General features: G+C 35.2%; 1 protein-coding gene across 1 annotated transcript in view; it reads right to left on the minus strand.

Annotated features, from left to right (window-relative positions):
- Window positions 1-19,676, minus strand: part of LOC148943507 (uncharacterized) — a 452,088-nt gene that overhangs the window by 35,042 nt on the left and 397,370 nt on the right. Inside the window, exons 25-27 of the mRNA XM_089100994.1 lie at window positions 14,171-14,343; window positions 11,996-12,159; window positions 10,253-10,437 (exon numbers count right to left, since the gene is read on the minus strand). Coding sequence (XP_088957120.1) covers window positions 10,253-10,437; window positions 11,996-12,159; window positions 14,171-14,343 — 522 coding nt within the window. The remainder of the gene's footprint in view (window positions 1-10,252; window positions 10,438-11,995; window positions 12,160-14,170; window positions 14,344-19,676) is intronic.

A 19,676-nucleotide genomic window follows, 5' to 3' on the forward strand; every position in this document is an offset into this window, starting at 1 on the left:
AATAGCGTAACTATCATGTGACTTTGTACTTTGAAATTATTTTCTTAAAAAGCATAACGATCATTTGACTTGGTAATTTCAAATTATTTTCTACAATAGCGTAACTATCATTTGAATTGGTACTTTGAAATTATTTTCTATAATAGCGTAACTATCATGTGACTTGGTAATTTGAAATTATTTTCTACAACAGCGTAACTATCATTTGACTTGGTACTTTGAAATTATTTTCTACAATAGCGTAACTATCATGTGACTTTGTGCTTTGAAATTATTTTTTACAACAGCGTAACTATCATGTGACTTGTTACTTTGAAATTATTTTATACAATAGCGTAACTATCATGTGACTTGGTACTTTGAAATTATTTTCTATGATAGCGTAACTTTCATGTGACTTGGTACTTTGAAATTATTTTCTAAAAAAGCGTAACTATCATGTGACTTGGTACTTTGAAATTATTTTCTATAATAGCGTGACTTTCATGTGACTTGGTACTTTGAAATTATTTTCTATAATAGCGTAACTATCACGTGAGTAGGTGCTTTGAAATTATTTTATACAATAGTGAAACAATAATTTGACTTGTTAATTTGAAATTATTTTCTATAATAGCGTAACTATCAATTGATTGGGTACTTTAATATTATTTTCTAGAATAGCGTAACTATCATGCGACTTGGTACTTTGAAATGATTTTGTATAATCAAGTCAATATGACGTGAATTTGTACTTTGAAATTGTATTATACAAAAGCGTAACTATCTTGTGATTTGGTACTTTGAAATTATTTTTTAAAATAGCTTAACTACCATGTGACTTGGTACTTTGAAATTATTTTCTACAATAGCGTAACTATCATGTGACTTGGTGCTTTGAAAGTATTTTTTACAATAGCGTAACTATCATATGACTTGGTATTTTGATATTATTTTCTAAAATAGCGTAACTATCATGTGACTGGGTGCTTTGATATTATTTTCTATCATAAAGTAACTATCATTTTACATGGTATTTTGATATTATATACTAAAATATCTTAAAACTAATGTTATTTGTTACTTTTTAATTATTTTATACAATAGCGTAACTATCATGTGACATGGTACTTTGAAATTATCTTCTACAATAGCTCAACTATCATGTGACTTGGTACTTTGAAATTATTTTCTATAATAGCGTAACTATCATGTGACTTGGTACTTTGAAATTAATTTCTATAATAGCGTAACTATCAATTGACTTGGTACTCACAAATCTTCCCTCCACTATTACAATATAAGTACTCTAAAACATCCCAGTCCTATCGCTCCATCACGTATGTATTATATGAAACACATTGAAGAAGTACAGCTATCCATTATTACAACTCTTTTCTTGTTATCGACATCCCTTTAGTATCAAATTCTTTATATAGTATAACATTAAACTATTTTAAATTGACAACACTGTCCAAACATCACTTGTGTATTATACAGTACAGAGTCAACCCATCTCCCTCCAAAATACTTTTCAGCCATTTCTTGTTAAATATTTTTTATTTCTAAACTATTTTAAATTAACAACACATCGAAGTATATTTTAAATTGACAACACTGTCCAAACATCACTTGTGTATTATACAGTACACAATCAACCCATCTCCCCCCAAAACACTTTTCAGGCATTTCTTGTTAAATTTTTTTATTTCTTAACTATTTTAAATTGACAACACATCGAAGTATATTTTAAATTGACAACACTGTCCACACATCACTTGAGTGTTATACAGTACAAAATCATCCCATCTCCCCCCAAACACTTTTCAGCCATTTCTTGTTAATTTTTTTTTATTTCTTAACTATTTTAAATTGACAACACATCGAAGTATATTTTAAATTGACAACACTGTCCAAACATCACTTGTGTATTATACAGTACACAATCATCCCCTGTCCCCCCAAACACTTTTCAGCCATTTCTTGTCAATTTTTTTTGTTTCTAAACTATTGTTGGCTAAAGGCAATTCTCCAAAACAAATCAGAAACCGCTCTTGATAGCACAGACTTCAAAAATGGAACTGTGGATAACACACGGGTGATTGACAGCTTTCCCTACAAAAGCATTCCTTAATACACAATTGGACAATCTCTAGTTTTCGATTAAAAAAAAAACCAGCGGGGAATACCCGCTCGTAATTGCTAATCACTTTAACCCTTTTAAAAAAAAATCGAAGTATATTTTAAATTGACAACACTGTCCAAACATCACTTGTGTATTATACAGTACACAATCAGCCCATCTCCCCCCAAAACACTTTTCATCCATTTCTTGTTAAATTTTTTATTTCAACTTATCCAGACGGGGTTTTCTCTAGCAGCTCGGCCCACAGTACAGCACTATAAGTACTCTAAGAGATCCTTCTGCCATCACCCCACCACTTATGTATTATACGGAACCCTTCGAAGAAGTAAAGCTATTCGTTATTACAATTCTTTTCTTGTCATCTACACCCCTCTTAGTATCAACTTCTTCACATAGTATAACGTTAGAACTATTTTAAATTGACAACCCTGTCCAAACATCACTTGTGTATTATACAGTACACAATCACCCCATCTCCCCGAAAACACTTTTCAGCCATTTCTTTTTAAAAATTTTTATTTCAAGTCAATCCTTAATAGGATCAAATTTGCAAATCCTACACTCCAATTTTCAAATCTCATTACCCCTTTTTAAATGTCAATCAAACAATTCTGATTGTAGTGTCCAATTTCTTAATAACAAACTGCATGCTCCCAAAACATGTTTGACTACTTTATATCATACCAGTTTTTTAAGAAAAAAAATTGTGCACGTGAACTCACGACGTACATTCTTATGAAATTCTTATTAATAGCAGGAAAAAAACCTGTTTGACCACATTATACACTGCCAAATAACCAGTCTGGTAATCTGCCTTGGAAAGGTGACATGGAACGTGGAATTCCTATACAGGCATCATAATTCCATATATACACCCTACTGGTTGAACCTATTGTTAGGATACTGTTAAATATTCATAAATTTATCTTAATGAAAAAAGGGATATTTTTTACAAGGCTCTTAAAACACTTTTAATCCATTTCTAATATCATTCCCCTCCCCTACCCTCAGAGGTTGTACGCTAGGAACCCTGGTTTTCTATAATACACGGTTCCTTTTGCGTATATTATGATCCCCTCCCTGATATTTTTTCTGAAAAAATGTGCCCTGGGTCAGAGCTGAGACAAACCATTCGGGGGGACTGGACACTTCCTCGGAGGCGGGCAGTGAGCAGGACCGCTGCCCTAGTGGACGGAGGCAAGCTAACAATAAATATACACTTGAAAATTACCGCTTTTTTTTAACGAAAAATTGTGAATATAACATTGGTGAGCTGGCAACGGAAACCGGACCTCCTCCCCCCACAGATGGCCCCCCTCCCCTGGTGTCCTCTCGCCTCGTCTTTCCTTAAATTACGCATGCTTTTGTTTATATATTTTATCATTTTATAAGCCACAACAATGCCTAAAAATTACGTCTATTATAAAGGCGCCCTCTGAAAATAAATTCTAGGTAGAGGTGGAATCTATTGTTAGGATTTTTTTTTAAATATCATTTTTTTTAATCCCACCTCCTCTCCTCTCTGTGACCTTCAAATTTTCCTTAAAAACATCTCATAATTTATCTAATGTCACCTACTTTTTTCTTAATAAAAATAACTTCTTCAAAAAAATTCAATTTATTAAAATTTTATAAAAATTGAGCATTCCAAAATATACCAGGGTATAAAAATAGAGGTATACTACATTTCAATTTTCTTATACCTTTTAGGTTCATCCGATATCTCAGGCTGCCCTTCCCCCTTGGGGCACCCCTTCCATCGTGACCTTAAATTACACTTTGCATATCCTTTTTCCTCAACCTCTATTTCCCCCGATATATATCCATAAGTTTAACTCAAAGAAATGGATATTTTTGTTAAAAGTTTTTCAATATTACCTCTTAATATGGTTTAAACATACCACTAATATCAGCTCGCCCGGGGGTGTGGGGTCTAGTGTCACATGGGCAAAATGCCATGGCGGCGTGGGGTATTTTGTGGTGTTATCATGATAGGCTTGAGTTGCAAAAACGTGAATCAAGGGATTTAAAGGCATAATTTGTTATTAGGAAATGCCTGAAAGATGTTTTTTTTTTTGGGGGGGGGGTAGGGATGTAGCGATGTAAAGGGGGGAGGGGTGTTTAATATCATCCATAATTTACCCAGGTGGTATGCATTCTCATTGACTAGTATACTCTAGAGCTTAAAGATAAGCTTCGTTAAGTTTTTCTTTAATATCTCTTAAAACGGTTTAAATATACCACTAATATCAGGTCATCTGGGGAGAAGGGTAGGGGGGGGGCGGGTCACATGGGTGAAATGCCATGGCGGTAAAGAGTATTTTATGGGGCATTATGATTGGCTTGGGTTGCAAAAAACTTGAATCACGTGATTTAAAGATATAATTTTTAATAGAAAATGCCTGAAAAATATCCTGGTGGAAATGATGTCTTGTCAAGGTTGATTGGGGGGAGTTCTGTAATGTCATTGTGGGGTGAACTACAGCTTAAAAGTTAGGGTGGAGACATTAAGGAATTTTCCCATGGAAACGGTGAAAATCTAATAGGTACTGAAAGAAATGGATATTTTCCTTATTTCTCTTAATAGGTCTTAAATGTACATCTTATATCAACCTTAGTCCCCCAGTTGTGCATACTAGAGGGGGGGGCGTAGTTTCGCGAGAGTGTGAAATCTTATACCCAGCGCTAAGAAACGATCAATTGTCATTTTATCGTTATTAATAGATTTAAAGCAATCGCCTCCTGGAGTATTTCAAGCCTGGAGAGTAACGCATCTTTTTCATGCGCGCCAAAAAATGAAGAATTTTAGCTGTCCTGCAATGGATTAGTTTTAGAACATGGATCCTGATACAAAAAACTGGAAATGGTTTCATGAACGACTTGCTTGGGGCGCTGCACCGTTGGAAGGGAGTGGTACCTTTCGTGGCCTGGCAGGGTTAAGAACACTAGAAAAATAAAAAATATGAAAGGTGTTTCGAGCAAAAAATGAAACGCCGAAAAAGACAATGTCATGAGGCTTTTGGGCAAAAAATGTCAGAATGGTATTAACAGGTAGAAAGAGATGCGCCATCAATGCGCAAGATCTGCTGATCTTACATAAAGGGTGTGCCGCCATTAAGTTAATGAGAAAAAACGCTTTGAGGGTTTTGGGCGAAAACAAAGTATTGCATGACAGTGTTGCACAATAATTAGGTAAGATGTGTAATCTGGTTACGTTATAAGCGGGGATTCCCCCGTGGGTTCCTGTTGCAAAGTTAGGCATATTAGACCTGTCCGTTTGAAACGGGGTAAGTCGTATGCCTTCATTGGAGTCCAGAGGGGTGTGTCGGGGTTTTGGCAACTGTGTTCCCCTTAATAGAACCGGTAACCGCATTGCGTAGCTGTGACGGCTTGAGGTGTTGGTTCTTTTTGCGTATATTATGATGCGTATATTATGTGATCTGGTTACATTACAAGCGGGGATTCCCCCATGGGTTCCTGTTGCAAAGTTAGGCATATTAGACCTGTCCGTTTGAAACGGGGTAAGTCGTATGACGTCATTGGAGTCCAGAGGGGTGTGTCGGGGTTTTGGCAACTGTGTTCCCCTTAATAGAGCCGGTAACCGCATTGCGTAGCTGTGACGGCTTGAGATTTTGGTAGCTCCCCTTATTTGACATTTTAAAGGTGATGGTATGTAGAGTGGTGTAAAATGCGCTTGAAACGGGGGTGTGTACCGTGACATCAGAGGACTGTCACACAAATTCAAAGGGGTGTGTCACATGACGACACAAGCGCTTGAAATCTTGCTTAGAAACAGGGCTCCGGTAGAAACAGGTGACTGCATTTTACAGGTGCAAGGGTGTGTGCCGTGACGTCAGAAGACTGCCGTTGAGAAACAAAGGGGTGCTTGGAAAAGGGGTGGCATTGGGTAGTAACAGCATTTATTTCAAATATATCCTGCAAACATAACCAACAAACTTAACCATCATAACATAACCATCAAAGCACACAACCAACAAATTAGATAACCAACATAACCAACAAACAACATAACTATCACACAACATAACCAACATTACCAACAAACAACATAAGCATCAAACAACAACCAACATAACAATGATACAGCAAACAACTTAACCATTAAATCTCATAACCAACAAACAACATCAAATCACATAACCAAAAAACAACATCAACAAGAAACAAAATAACCATCAAACAACATAACCATCAAAGATAACCAACAACCAGCAAACATCAAACAACATCAACATAACATAACCATCAAACAACATAACCATCAAGCATAACCAGCAACCAACGAACATCAACATAACATAAACATCAAACAACATCTACGCAACATAACCAAGAAACATAACCAACAAACATGACCATCAAACATAACCAACATAACCATTAAATCACATAACCATCACTCAAAACCAACAACCAACAAACATCAAACAATATAACCGTCAAACACCATAAACATAACATAACCATCAAACAACATAACCATCACTCATAACCAACAACCAACGAACATCAACATAACCAACAACCTTCAAACAACATCTACGTTACATAACCAAGAAACATAACTAACAAACATGACCATCAAACATAACCAACATAACCAACAAATCACATAACCATCACTCATAACCAACAAACATCAAACAATATAACCGTCAAACATAATCAACACAACATAACCATCAAACAAAAAAGCCAACAATCATAACCAATAACCAACAAACATCAACATAACCAAGAAACAGAATAACCATCAAACAACATCAACATAACCAACAAAGATAAAAAAACATAACCAAGAAACAACATAACCATCAAACAAAATAACCAAGAAACATCAAACAACATAATCATCAAACATATTTTAATTTCCCTGTTTTAATTTTTGTATTGGTGTGCTTGAAGTAATCATGGCCCTACTACTATTTGGAAATATTTAAAAATTTCAAGGTTTCGAATTTATTTTTAAAAAATTAAAAAATACAAAATAGAATCCAACATTTTAATTCTTAAGCAGATAAACGGATAAAACTCTAAACATCTTTCTAATTTTTACAAATAATTTAAAATATATCAATCGAAAAAGAGCATAAATTATTTTAAAAAATTAAAAAAACAAAACAAATAAGAGTTAAAAGCCATATTAAAACCTCAGACGCCCAGAAATGAATTCATATGACAATTCATTTTAAAAATGAACAGAATTTACCATCAATAAGTAAATGACTCTTAAAAAACACAGACAATAAAATAAAAATAAAGCCCTAAATTAACAGAAATTACAATACGCTGGGGTTGGGCTATATCCTCCTATACCTTCTAAAATCTAGGGTGTTGTTTGCTCTACTGAAAACTATATGCGTTTCAACCATTTTTGGTTCATTTTATAACTATAACATAAAAAAAAAATAAAATCAAAATTACTGAGACTTTAAGGTTGCTGAGAATTAATATCACTGCGCGCTTAAAAATTATTCTACTTCGACTAGCTATTTCCTTTGTTCGTCAAATAAAAAAAAAAATCAACTGAAAGTGAGAAGCAACGTTTAGACTTGAAACGAACAGAAATTGTCGCGTATAGTTCCTCAGCCCTCACTCTTTGTGCTGAAATCTAAAAAAAAAACTGAGAAAGTTCTTTAAAAACACTTCTCATTCAAATTCAATGGCCCTTGTGTTTGAGCGGTCTTTCTTAATTTTAAAATGTTAAAACAGTTAAATGTTAAAATTAAAAGTTAAAATTTAGCATAAAATATGATGATTGAGGAAGGGGCAGCCCCCCTCATATACGGAATAATTTCTGGTCGTTTTTAAATTTTTGATGTTGCTCCTTAATTTTAGTTGAAAAAACTTGTTTTTTTTTTATTTTTGACTATTTTATAAATCATGCCAGGAAATCCCCTTCTATCCCCTCAGTCCATGTGAAAAATTTCCCTGTGAAATTTCTCCCCATAAAACTTCCTCCCCGCACCCATGATCTTTCTTCTGGCAAAAATACAAAATTCCACATCTTTTGCAGACAGGAGCTTGAAACCTCTAGATTGGGTTATCTGACATGCTGAGTCTGCTTGTGTTATTTTCATTAAGATTGCTAGACTTTCTGAGGGTGTTCCTTCCCTTATATGAAAACGAGGCAGACTTTCTTTGGTGAAACTTAATAGGTAACATTGAAATTAATGAATTTTATATATTTGGAATAAGCGTAATACTCTTTTGTTTGTTCAAATTGACATTGCAGTAAGACGTCTCTAACTGCCTGTATTTTGCAGTTTTCATTTGCCCAATCGTTATTTTTCGATTTCTTTAAAGTGGTTATGCCGAATCGCATACGTGATTATAGCATGTTTCGTTTTGCCGAAAGTTGATGATTTACTTAACGCAAAAGAAAAAAAGGTAGCTTAAAAAATGGCACTGAATTATCTGAAGAGGTCAAAACCTCTCGTGGAAAACATGTGAAAGGAAAACTAGAAATAAAAGAAAAAATAGATAAGGACATGGGTTTGGATGCCCCCGTACTCTGTTTAGATATGGAAAAGGTTTTTTCTTTGCCGAGAGGGATGTTTCGTCCTTTTCTTTAACAAAAAATAGATCACTTGCTTCAACTTAACTGCTATTTTTACCTTTCGCAGGCAAACATGAGAGCTAATCAAAAATGTATAGTGTTATTTGTGGTCGGAATGTTTTGCTGGTAGAAGTAGAAATGATATTACGAGTGGCGTTTGTACTATTCTTGATAAGGTTTTTTTTATGCTTATCCTTGCATCAGAAAGTTGGTTACATGGTCAGATTTATGTGTGCCTCAGAATTGTAATCAAATAATGAGCTGCATGATGCAAAACATCCTGGAGAAGAATTCAAACGTCCAGTTATAACGATGTAGTATTCTGAGCCTGGCCACTCAATGACTCAGGAGGTCGATGCTGTTCACAGCGTCATTGAGAGGTCTTTGAAGCACAAGGAATTATTTTCGCTACTAGATTTGACATAAAAACCTTTGATGGCTCGGCTGCGTGACCCGTTTGTCATTATTCAAATGACCAAGCAGATTTTTTTTTTATTGCGGTCCAAATGCTATAAGTTTAGTGCCATTTTCAAAGGCAAAGTTACTACAGTATAAGCAAGGACTATGCAAAAGGTTGTCCTACAAAACTTCGTTTATGGACACTACTCCTTTTGTGTCGCTGATTGCTCCAGAAGTTAGCCCAAGGAAGCCATTTCCCAATGTATCAGCAGTGAATGTTGTGGAAAGATTGCTGCCTCGTGTACCTTCAAGCACAGTATTTGAGTTGCCAACAGCTTAAATAAAAGACGTAGAATCACTTTATCGTTTCATGCCAGTAGTAGATGTGGCATGACTGAAAAGTCTTATTAGAAGTTGAAGTACCTAGTAGCCTACGTCAGCTGAAATCACGGTGTGTCCCGAAGCAGCCTCTTTCGTTGGTGCTCAGAAGATTTAAACAAGAAATTCCGAAAGCCTTATTACTAAGCGATACCTCCACTTGATCTTTTATTTCATTTTATTGTATAACTCCCAGTTAGTTGTAGAAATTAAAATTTGTCTATCAGATGACATACATTTTGCCATATCTTACCTATGTTCTGGAATTTTCAGGCGGTTCCGTTTATCTTAGGCGGTTCCGGATATCCATTCCGTTTCATCTAAGGAAAGACTCACCTTAGGCCTATGAAAATAAGCACAACGATATAAGCAATTTCTCTTCTTAATTTTGAAACAAAATAAACGCTCTGGCTATAGCCGAATCTGAGATATAAATGTCAAAATTTTCAAACTCATTTTTTTCCCGTCTTTGAAAAAAAAGTTTTAGGAAAACCTCTTTCAGGCGACGTGCTGATATTATGACAATTGAAAAATACACTGCTCAAAAACAGACGAAAAACAGCCTCATAACACAGAAATGTTTTACAGTTTCCGCCATGGTTTCCCTAGATTCATTATTTGATTTAATCTTTTATCAAACAATCAATATAGCCGATTAATTACCATTTACATATTAATATCCGAAGTTGATGCCTAATCATAAGAACATATCTTGAAAACAATTTTGGAAAGGATATCAGTGAATAAAAAGTATTGATAAAAAGGTTTACCTTTGAGATCGATTGTAAATTCTCCCAAGAATTCATGCTGTCCTGTGGAACTGTGATGCCAAACTGTAAGTTCCAATGATCGTGAATCAAGGTCAGCTGCTTGTAGTCCTGGATATACCATTGTTTCTTGCCATTCAGGTTCGCTGCTCCGTATTACTGGTTTTGTTTGTCTTGTTATGTCAGACCTCATAAAAAAAAAGTGTCAGACTATTTAAGTTTATAGTGAAAGAGATAGGCCCTAGCCCTTCTAACTGCCAAAAATCATAGTAAAGAATCGGCCTCTCCCTGATTTTCTTATCCAGTCTCCTATCACAGAAACCCACAGGGGGAGAAGGAGGAGGGCCATGTCTCCCCTGGAAACTGGAGACTACAAAGTAATTATGAGAAAACCAAAGGAGGGAGAGCAGATATATATATATATATATATATATATATATATATATATATATATATATATATATATATATATATATATATATATATATATATATATATATATATATATATATATATATATACGTTAGTCTGACTATCAATAAATATTGACCCTTAATAGGGGCAATATAAGTCTAATTTGTGACTAGAAAAGACCTTTTTAGTTTTTCCAAAACTTTTTTCTACATAATTTTTCTGGATTAAAAAAAAAGAAAAAAAATTGTTTAGGGTAATCAATAGTAGATAAAGAGCAATCCATAGCAATAGCGAAAGTGTAAACTTTAGTTTTGATAATGTTCAAGCAAACAATAAACATTTAATAGTGATTCCAAATATGTATTTTTTTTTAGTTTGAAAGTAAACATCAAAAGGGTACTTGTATTATATACCCCCTGCAGCTCAAGTTGTTCATGGATTACCTCCCTCATATTAAAGACGATCCTGGATATGGCACTAATAACATACAGACATAGAAATTTAAAACAAGTTCTGTCAAAGGAAAGTAAAGAGTAGCATTAAAAACCTTAAACCAACAGAAATGATCCAGTCAATGAAGGGCGGCTACTACCCCCTCAGCTACTGCTATTGAAGCTAAGTTTTGAATTGCATATACGATACTTCAAGATGAAAGGTTCTGCCAAAAAGACAATGGAAATGACACAAAAAGTATTTTCTATAGTGTCTCAAGAATGAAGTGCTTACTAAAGTGCATTTGCTTTAAACAATGCAATTTTTTGTTCAAAAGTTTTGAAATACAATGGATAGATAAAAAGTGCGGATCACCACCAACTATATTTTTTGCACTCTAAAATATTCCAGAAAAGTGCTATATAACATGTTTCTTATATGTACTTTCTTCCCCCTGTTTTTAAGGAAAGTGATACTAAATAATACTTTACATTCAATTATACACTTTACACTTTACATTCAATTATTCAATTAAAAGTTTTGGAGAGGCAAAAAAACAAATAAAATAATAACGTGCTACACGCAATACTTGTTGGACGGAACTGTGAGCGTATAATTAAAACAAAAAAATTCAAAATATTATTTTATTTTTTGAAGGTAGGTGTCATCATAAAAGATCAGGATCCTAGAAAATATTATTAGTTTCTAGGGATACAATAAATCTGGAATGTAGGAATTCTATTTTACAATTAATATTTATGAAAGAGCAGCTCAAACTACCTGATTTGAAAATGGTATGGCAAAAGTTGAATGCAGTCATATAATCTCCGTTTTAGAAAGTTCATGCATAATTCTCACATTAAAAAAGAAGAATTTCTTAAAATTTATCTTATCTCTTACCTTTTTCCTGGTAATAAGGCACATCTAGCAAAACTGTCCGGTCTTGAGTCTCCATTTGATCGCTTGGTCAAAAGGTGTTCTGCTCGTATAATGGTGACATAGAGTATATGAGCATTGATGTCATGAACTATTAATAGTTGAACTTTTCCAAGAGGGAGCGTCCACTAAAAAATATTTAGTTTGTATTTGACCTCTGTTGATCTGCTCAATGACCTTAAAACAATGTATTACTACAACTAATGCTACAAACAGCTCACTACAGCACCAAGCCGCATGTGGTCAACACAGCTGCGCATTCTCCTCTTCCGCCTCAATCCACTTAAAACTCAACTATTTACCGTCTCCCAAACAATTCCGATTTTTTAAAATTCCTCCTTATGACATCTTCCCATCCCATCTTAGAACAATCTGCTTACCGTTCGGCCACAGATGGATGGCAAAACGAGCAATGTTTGACATTCTGTCTGGCTTAATCCATAAAATTTGTCCTAGTCATCTCAACCTTTATTACAATATAGCCTTAAAAAGTGGGATAAAACAATATTTTTCTAGTATTTTTGGTTTGACAAACAGTCAGTCGAAAAGGTACCTAAACTATCTCTGGAAGTCTGGAACCTAAACTTCCTCTGGAAATCTTTTCAGAAAGAATCCATTGTCTTTCGAAAGACTCAAGTTTCAGAACCAAACTTGACCATTGACATTCCTGTAGCTCCCACTATTCTAATCTTGGTTTGCAAACCTATCTTCCTATTCTTCCAACCTCTTTTTAAATGCAAAAGCACCCTGGGCCTTCAATATTTCACTTTTTACATCTTCATTGCATCCACCGTCTTTACTACCAGTACTACCTAGGAAAATGAAGCTTTTGACTTGATCAATCTCCCCGTTCCCAACATCACTTCTTCACCTGCATTTAATGCTAGTCTAAACAATAAATCGCCTTCGATTTAATCTTCAGTTTGGATACCGGGCACTTATTGAGACTGACTTCACTGGTGGTATAGCCTTAGTCACGGACACCGTCAAAAAGAGTCACCGAAGCGCTCTATTTGCTTTTAGAAGAAGTTTCGAAAGTTTGTCTGAGGATCAACTGGCAGAAAAACAAAGCCATCGAGCCCACTACGCCACTCTCTACTGTAAAGAAAGTCAACGTAGGAGGCTACTCAGTAGATGGAGTTGAAGACTTCACGTACTTTGTATCCACACGGTTGAGGGATGGTTTGATCATGTAAGAGCTTACGTCTTGAAAGGCCAAGGTGTCAGCAGTTGTTGGGAGGCTGAATAATATTTGGTGACAAACAAATATAAGCCGTCATACTAAAATGTGGATTTACAACGCTTCATTCCTCACTGTGCTATTGTATGGAACAGAGACGTCGCAGCCACAAAATATGTCCTCTACACTGTAAATTATACCCGGACCAGCCACAAATAATGTCCTATGCACTGTTAATGTCACTTGGGCTAAATATCTCCAAAGAATTGAGGGGCTTCACTGGACTAACTATATAATATTATTTTATTATTATTATAATAACAATAATAATAATAAAATTATAATAATAATATTTCAAGGTGAATCTGTTGATTTTATTCTACATCAGTTATGCTTTGAATTGTAAACTAGTCTCTTCTTCAATTTGGAATTAAACAAGGAAATTGCAATCCTAATTATCAGCATACTTTCAATATCAATTCGCCGTTGTAGATCCTTAGTCGTTTTGTTTACTAAACAACTAAGTTTACGTAATTTTTATTTTACGTGTACGCTGCATCGGTTTACGTTTATCTTCAGTTTACTTAAGTTTTGGTAGCAAATGTCAAAATTTATATTTTAAATTGTATATTTCACAAATTGCGTTTTATTTTAACCAAAGTTGGTGTTCTAAGATTTTTGAGGTCACTAACAACAAATAACAGTGTATAATTATAATACGTGGATCTCAAAGAAAAATTGTTATAAAGCACGTTTTTCTTAAATAGTATTCAAATTCTACTGCGGTTTGGTTCCAAAGATCTCTGAGTTTGTTTAATACAGAACTGATTTTTCAACTTGGGAGTCTGAAACCAAAAGTCTTTAAGTATATATTAGGATCAATAGAGTAGTGTTGACCTAGCAGAAAATATTTCTGTATATATTCTAGCTGATGTTTGAAAATGAAATTGTACAATTACCTTCCGTTTCCTCGGTTCTCCATTTAGGAATGTCTCCCCCATTGAAAAACTCAGACCTTTTTTTTCAAAATTTAATCGGGAATCACTTGATAAGCAACTTCTACGACTTTTAGCTGAAGGCTCTCTAGTTTCACTTCGTGCTCTGCGATGATTAATCTCTGAATCGAGTCGGACTAGAATTAAAATTAGGAAATATTAGTTTCAACATAGTTGCTTTTAAGCAAAGCCTGTTTGGCACCCAATATATAGAATTTCAAAATATTTGAAACACAAAATAGTACTATGTTATACAGAATACTTTGAACCAGCTTAAGCTATAAAAATGAGATGATAATGTGATATTATATGCCTACCTTTATGTTAACAACCCAGTGTTCATGAGATAGGAATGAGGGGGGACGCCCCTTTTCTGTGTCTGATTATACATATTGAAAGTTGTTGTATTACTCCTGCTTCAGCAAGACTATACGCCTACTTCTGTGCTGAAAAGCCGGTGATGTCGTCGATGGAGCATAGATCCACTTTCTTCCTCAAAGAAAACGATTTGATAATTCTTGATGCTCCTGGCTCAAACAAGATGCTGTGGGCAGCTCTATCCGCTAATAAGATGCTGTTGTTGGGGAAGGCTGACGGATAACGTGCTCAATTTACGCGCATAATAAACAGTATAATCAAACAATTTACGTTAGCGAATTGTAAATAAGCAGGGACTTGCCAATATTCAGCGAAATTCTAAATAAGAAGTCATATACATCCAAAATATGAGTCTTGGAAAATTTGTTTAAATCTTGGGAAAAGGAAATACCCCTCGAACCAGGCAATGATCATAAAAGGAAGCTATATTATCGCATTCAGCATATAATAGAATTCTATTGCAGAGGACCCAAGCATCAGACTACAAAAATATGAAATTTTCTAATTTTTTTTTTAGAAGAAATCAAGGATACATTTTAGTTGTTTGGTTTTTTCCCAAGGGAAAAATAGACCTAGTATATTGCCCTAGTAGCAATAGCCCACTAGAAGCAATAGCCCTAGTATATTGGGAGAAGACTTGTATGGATAGAAATTTGAAAGTCCTAGTGCACTTTTTGAATAGGAACGGATATCATGCCGAAGTATAGTAGCGTTTTCTGTCATTTTGTGACGCCAAAAACAATATTGGGTCAAAAATGGTCAAAACTCTACTAAAAGAAAATTCTGAGATTCTCATTTGACTTAGAACTTTCGAAAAGAAGGTATTGACCTGTCCAGTTTCATTAGCCGTGTTTCCGCGTGGTGTGTATTTTTTTCAAAACTATAAATTGGAGCCTCAGTAAGTGCATTTTTATCCCCAAATTGTCTTTTTTTTAATGATCCAAAAGAAATATATGTAAAAAGGAGAGAAAATAGAGTGTACACCTTAGTTTCCCTTTATTCTAACCAACATTTTTAGAGTCAGTCTTTCATGTGGGTCCTACCAGGCCACTGCTCCTCTTTTATTTAAGAAATATTTTAAGTGTAACTAAAACTATCATATTCATGTGTTTACCTGCATAGAAGGGGGAAAGGCTGGGGGGATCTCTATAAAAGAGATTTATTCGAAGAGCTCACTTGAAAACTGTAAAAATAATGACCCTAAAATTCATTTCGATATTTCCGAACTCCCTCCCTGAAAAATATTCCATGGGTGTATTTTTTAAGGGATTAAAATAGTTATGCTTATTTTATATGAAACTTAACCTCAATGTAAAAATATGGGGTGATGACTGAATAACATGGTGTCCGTTGTTTACCCCCGGAACCTCCCCCCCCAAAAAAAAAATACACCACCATGGAAAATACCCCCACTGGAAATGCCTCGGAAAATACCTCACTTTAAATAACCACGCAGAAGAATACCCCCAATGGAAAATAGCCCCGGAAAATAACCCCCGCTGAAAATACCTCCTCCCTGCAGAAAATACCCCCCCCTTAGAATACCCCTCAGAAAATACCTTCGTGTAAAATCTTCCCTCGGAAAATACCCCCCCCCCCCGGTGGGGAGTTGGTCGCTAATAACTTTCGACTTATAAAAAAGGGACTTGAACTTTCAAATTCTGGTCTATTGAGCACCCTCCAAAGTTTCTGCGACTGTGAGCTGGAGATGTAGATGAGGAAGGGGAAGCTCTCCTCCTATACAGAATCAGTTCTTCTCATTTTGGGGTTTAATATTACTCTTTACTTTCATAATAACAGCGTAGACCAGAAATATTCCCAGAAATCATAAGGAAGTAGATATCAATTACACACCTTTGAATGCGTTTTTTTAGGTTTCTTTTTAACCCCATCCCCCATGAAGACCTGCCCTACAACAAAAATCCTGGCTATTGCCCTGGGGATAATGCATCAATTTCTACCTCCACCCTTCCCTCGTCTCTCCCTTAGAACTAATCCTGTATTTACCTAATGGCTCAATGAGAGCTGGGAAGTGTTGGCTTTAAAATGCACCCTTTGAGCATCTCCTCCCAAACTACAAAACAATCACAGAACCCCATTGTAGAAGTTCAAGTGCCTTTTTAAGTTTTGTGATTCGTCCATTGCTTACAGATTGTATTTGTTACTGGGAAACATGCTGACTTTTTTCGCCAGAGAGTTTTCTGCAGGAGAGGAGATTGTCTGGGGAAATTTTCAGTGGGGAGTAAATTTTTGGCAATAATTCCTTTTCAGTGAGGATATAATTTTTGGGGAAGGGGTGGTATTTTCCGTGGGGAGGGGGGAATTTTCCACGAGGGGTATCTTCCGGGGGGGTGTTTCCCGGGGGAGGGGGTGTATTTTACGCAGGAGGGAGGGGGGGGCATTTTCCTCGTGGGAGGGGGGAAGGTATTTTCCCGGGGGATAACCCCTAGAACCGAATAACATAAGGTTGGTAACTCGCACTTAAGTCATGGTTTGCAGCCAGCAGCTTATTATGAGGAAAGAAATACAGAACGAGAAAAAAGCTCACAAACAAACAGAAGAAAGAACACAGGTACAGGAATGGGTGTGGAGAATTTTTGTGTATGGTATTCCAAGTGGAACGGTAGTTAGATGTTTCAAAACTTCAACAAAATAGCATTTGAAAAAAAAAATAGAACAACTCAAATGCTTTTTAGTTTGTGCTGCCCCTTTCGGTTGAATTTGAAGGACGAACTGGAAGAAACTGTGAAGCATCAAAAAGCCAGTAACTAGCATTCAAGTACGGTGCGGAAATCCTTTCTATTACTTTTGTGTTTTGTATTGCAACCAACCTCAAGAGATTGAGAGTTTAAAATGCAAAGTTTTTGTGATATCCACTAGTCTGGAATGCAATACCCCCTCTATTCCCAATGAAAAACAATTGCAGGTCCAATACCTCTAGAAAAACTTTTTACGATCACCTTACAGTCTGCTGTCAGATTGGGTAGGGGTACCACCCCTCTTAAATCTTGTAGCTGACTATAGATTACAAAATTTAGGCCTGTGGTCACTCCAGCACAATGCCTTTCACCTCCAAATTTCAAACAAACATTAGGTATGCTGTACCTTGTTGAAAAAACTTATACAACAACATTAATTTATCTAATAGGAGAGAAAGAATGGACCCATTGCCGCTCAAGATTTAACGTCAAAGCTAACATTTTAGAAGAAAAATGGATGTGATGCGCCTTGTTTAAAACTAAAATCACGTGCATGTTTTCTATCTGTACTGGCTGGAATCCTCCATTTCATATAACACCCTTCTCAATTAGCAAAAGATTACCAACCCCTTTCGATTATTCCCCATCCCTATAGGCTACTGTTACTAATTGAACCTAAGAATTGAATTTGAAAAATGCTGCCTATTGGAAAAAATCATTTAAATTTAATTCAAGAATAATAACTGTTCCTATGTTTATGTTAATATCTAAAGGTATACAAGAAAGCGGTTTTTGGGGAATATTGAAAACAAACTTTATTTGCTGATATGTTTTTTTTCTTTTTATTTCCACATAACTAGCGGGGAACCGAGACATTGTCGAGAGATATTTAAGATCTCATTGGAAAGCTAATGCTTATATCAACGTATATCTTATAATCTCGTTTTGATAACCACATTGTCATTGTTAATTGTCATATGGAATCAAAATTTAACTGGGATCACAATGTTGGGAAAACTGAGGACGGACGAAATTTTTGAAGACTGGGGATCGAACGGAACGGAGAAAGTTTTTTTAGTTGATATAAAAGAAGCTATTAAAATTAAATACATATTAAATGGAACGTAATAATTTCACAGTAGCCAAAACATGAATATGCCGATAACTTTTGATAAAATTTAAAAGTCAACTAGATTTATATTGCTATAGCAACGTGAAGTGCCGCAGTAGCCCCAGATCACCTTGACCAACCAAGTGCTAGGTGAGCAGCACTTGGACTTTGATCCGTTGTCTTCGAGTGAATGCCCATACGAGTCAACTTCTCTAATAAGTTATGTCCTGAGATGAAATTTCTTATATAAAGCAAAAAAGAAATGATAGCACGTTCTTTAGCGCGTTTATGAAAATACAGAGTATCTTTAAACCCAACCTTATGCACAATTTTTTAACATGAAACCTTGCACAATCTTTGCTTTGAAAAAAAGGTTTTTCAACTGTAAGTAAGGAGCAACATTAAAACTTCAAACCAACAGGAACTATTCTGTGTATGAGGGGAACTACCCCCTCTTCAGTCCTTGAATCTTCACGGCAAATTTTTTTTTTAACTCTAAAATATTTTATGTTACGATTAAAGAGCCCTTGTGTTTCTTGAATGGGTCTTAAAAAATTTTGACAAAAAATAAGAGTTTAGCGTAAAGAGCGAGGTATTGAGGAGGGGGCAGGCATCCTCATTTACAGAATACTTTCTGTCCGTTTTAGATTTTAATGTTGCTCTTTTTTTCGGTCTATAAAACTTATTTTTTTTTAACATTTATTTTTGAACATTTTTCTAATAAGACCAGGAAATCCGCCTCTCCCCCAATTGAAAATCACCCAACGCAAAAAATTGCTCAATAGAAAAATTACTCCCACGTAAAATTCACCAAAGAAATTCCCCCTGGACAATTCCATCCACATTGAAAAATTGTTCCAGAAAATATCTTGCGGACAACTTGACCTGAAAAATCCTCCTTACTTTCCCAAAAGAATAATAAATTTTGTGTCCAATTCAAGGGCATCTCTCAAATTGTATATTTTCTACATTTTGCTGATCATGGCGTAGCATTGTATATATTCGGGTTTGACCGTTTAAATCTTATTGTTTTTAATTTTAAGTTTTATCCCTATTCCTTTTAAATGGTTATGTTTCAGATTGTTTCTGTTTTTTTTTATGCTGAAGACGCGTAGCATTATACAGGCGAAACATTCGTCGTAATTGTTGTCTTTTCTTTCTACTGTTCATAGACCTGATCACAAAAACAGGTGGCTGATATAGGTAGATGGCAGTACGTTTCTAATTAAAATAAGATTAAAGCGTAAATTTAGCTCCCACATTGTTAAATATGGCTCAAGGG

This window comes from Artemia sp. Qi Xiang Cuo, chromosome 15 (assembly GCF_049724085.1).
Source record: "Artemia sp. Qi Xiang Cuo chromosome 15, ASM4972408v1, whole genome shotgun sequence".
Lineage (NCBI taxonomy): Eukaryota > Metazoa > Arthropoda > Branchiopoda > Anostraca > Artemiidae > Artemia > Artemia sp. Qi Xiang Cuo.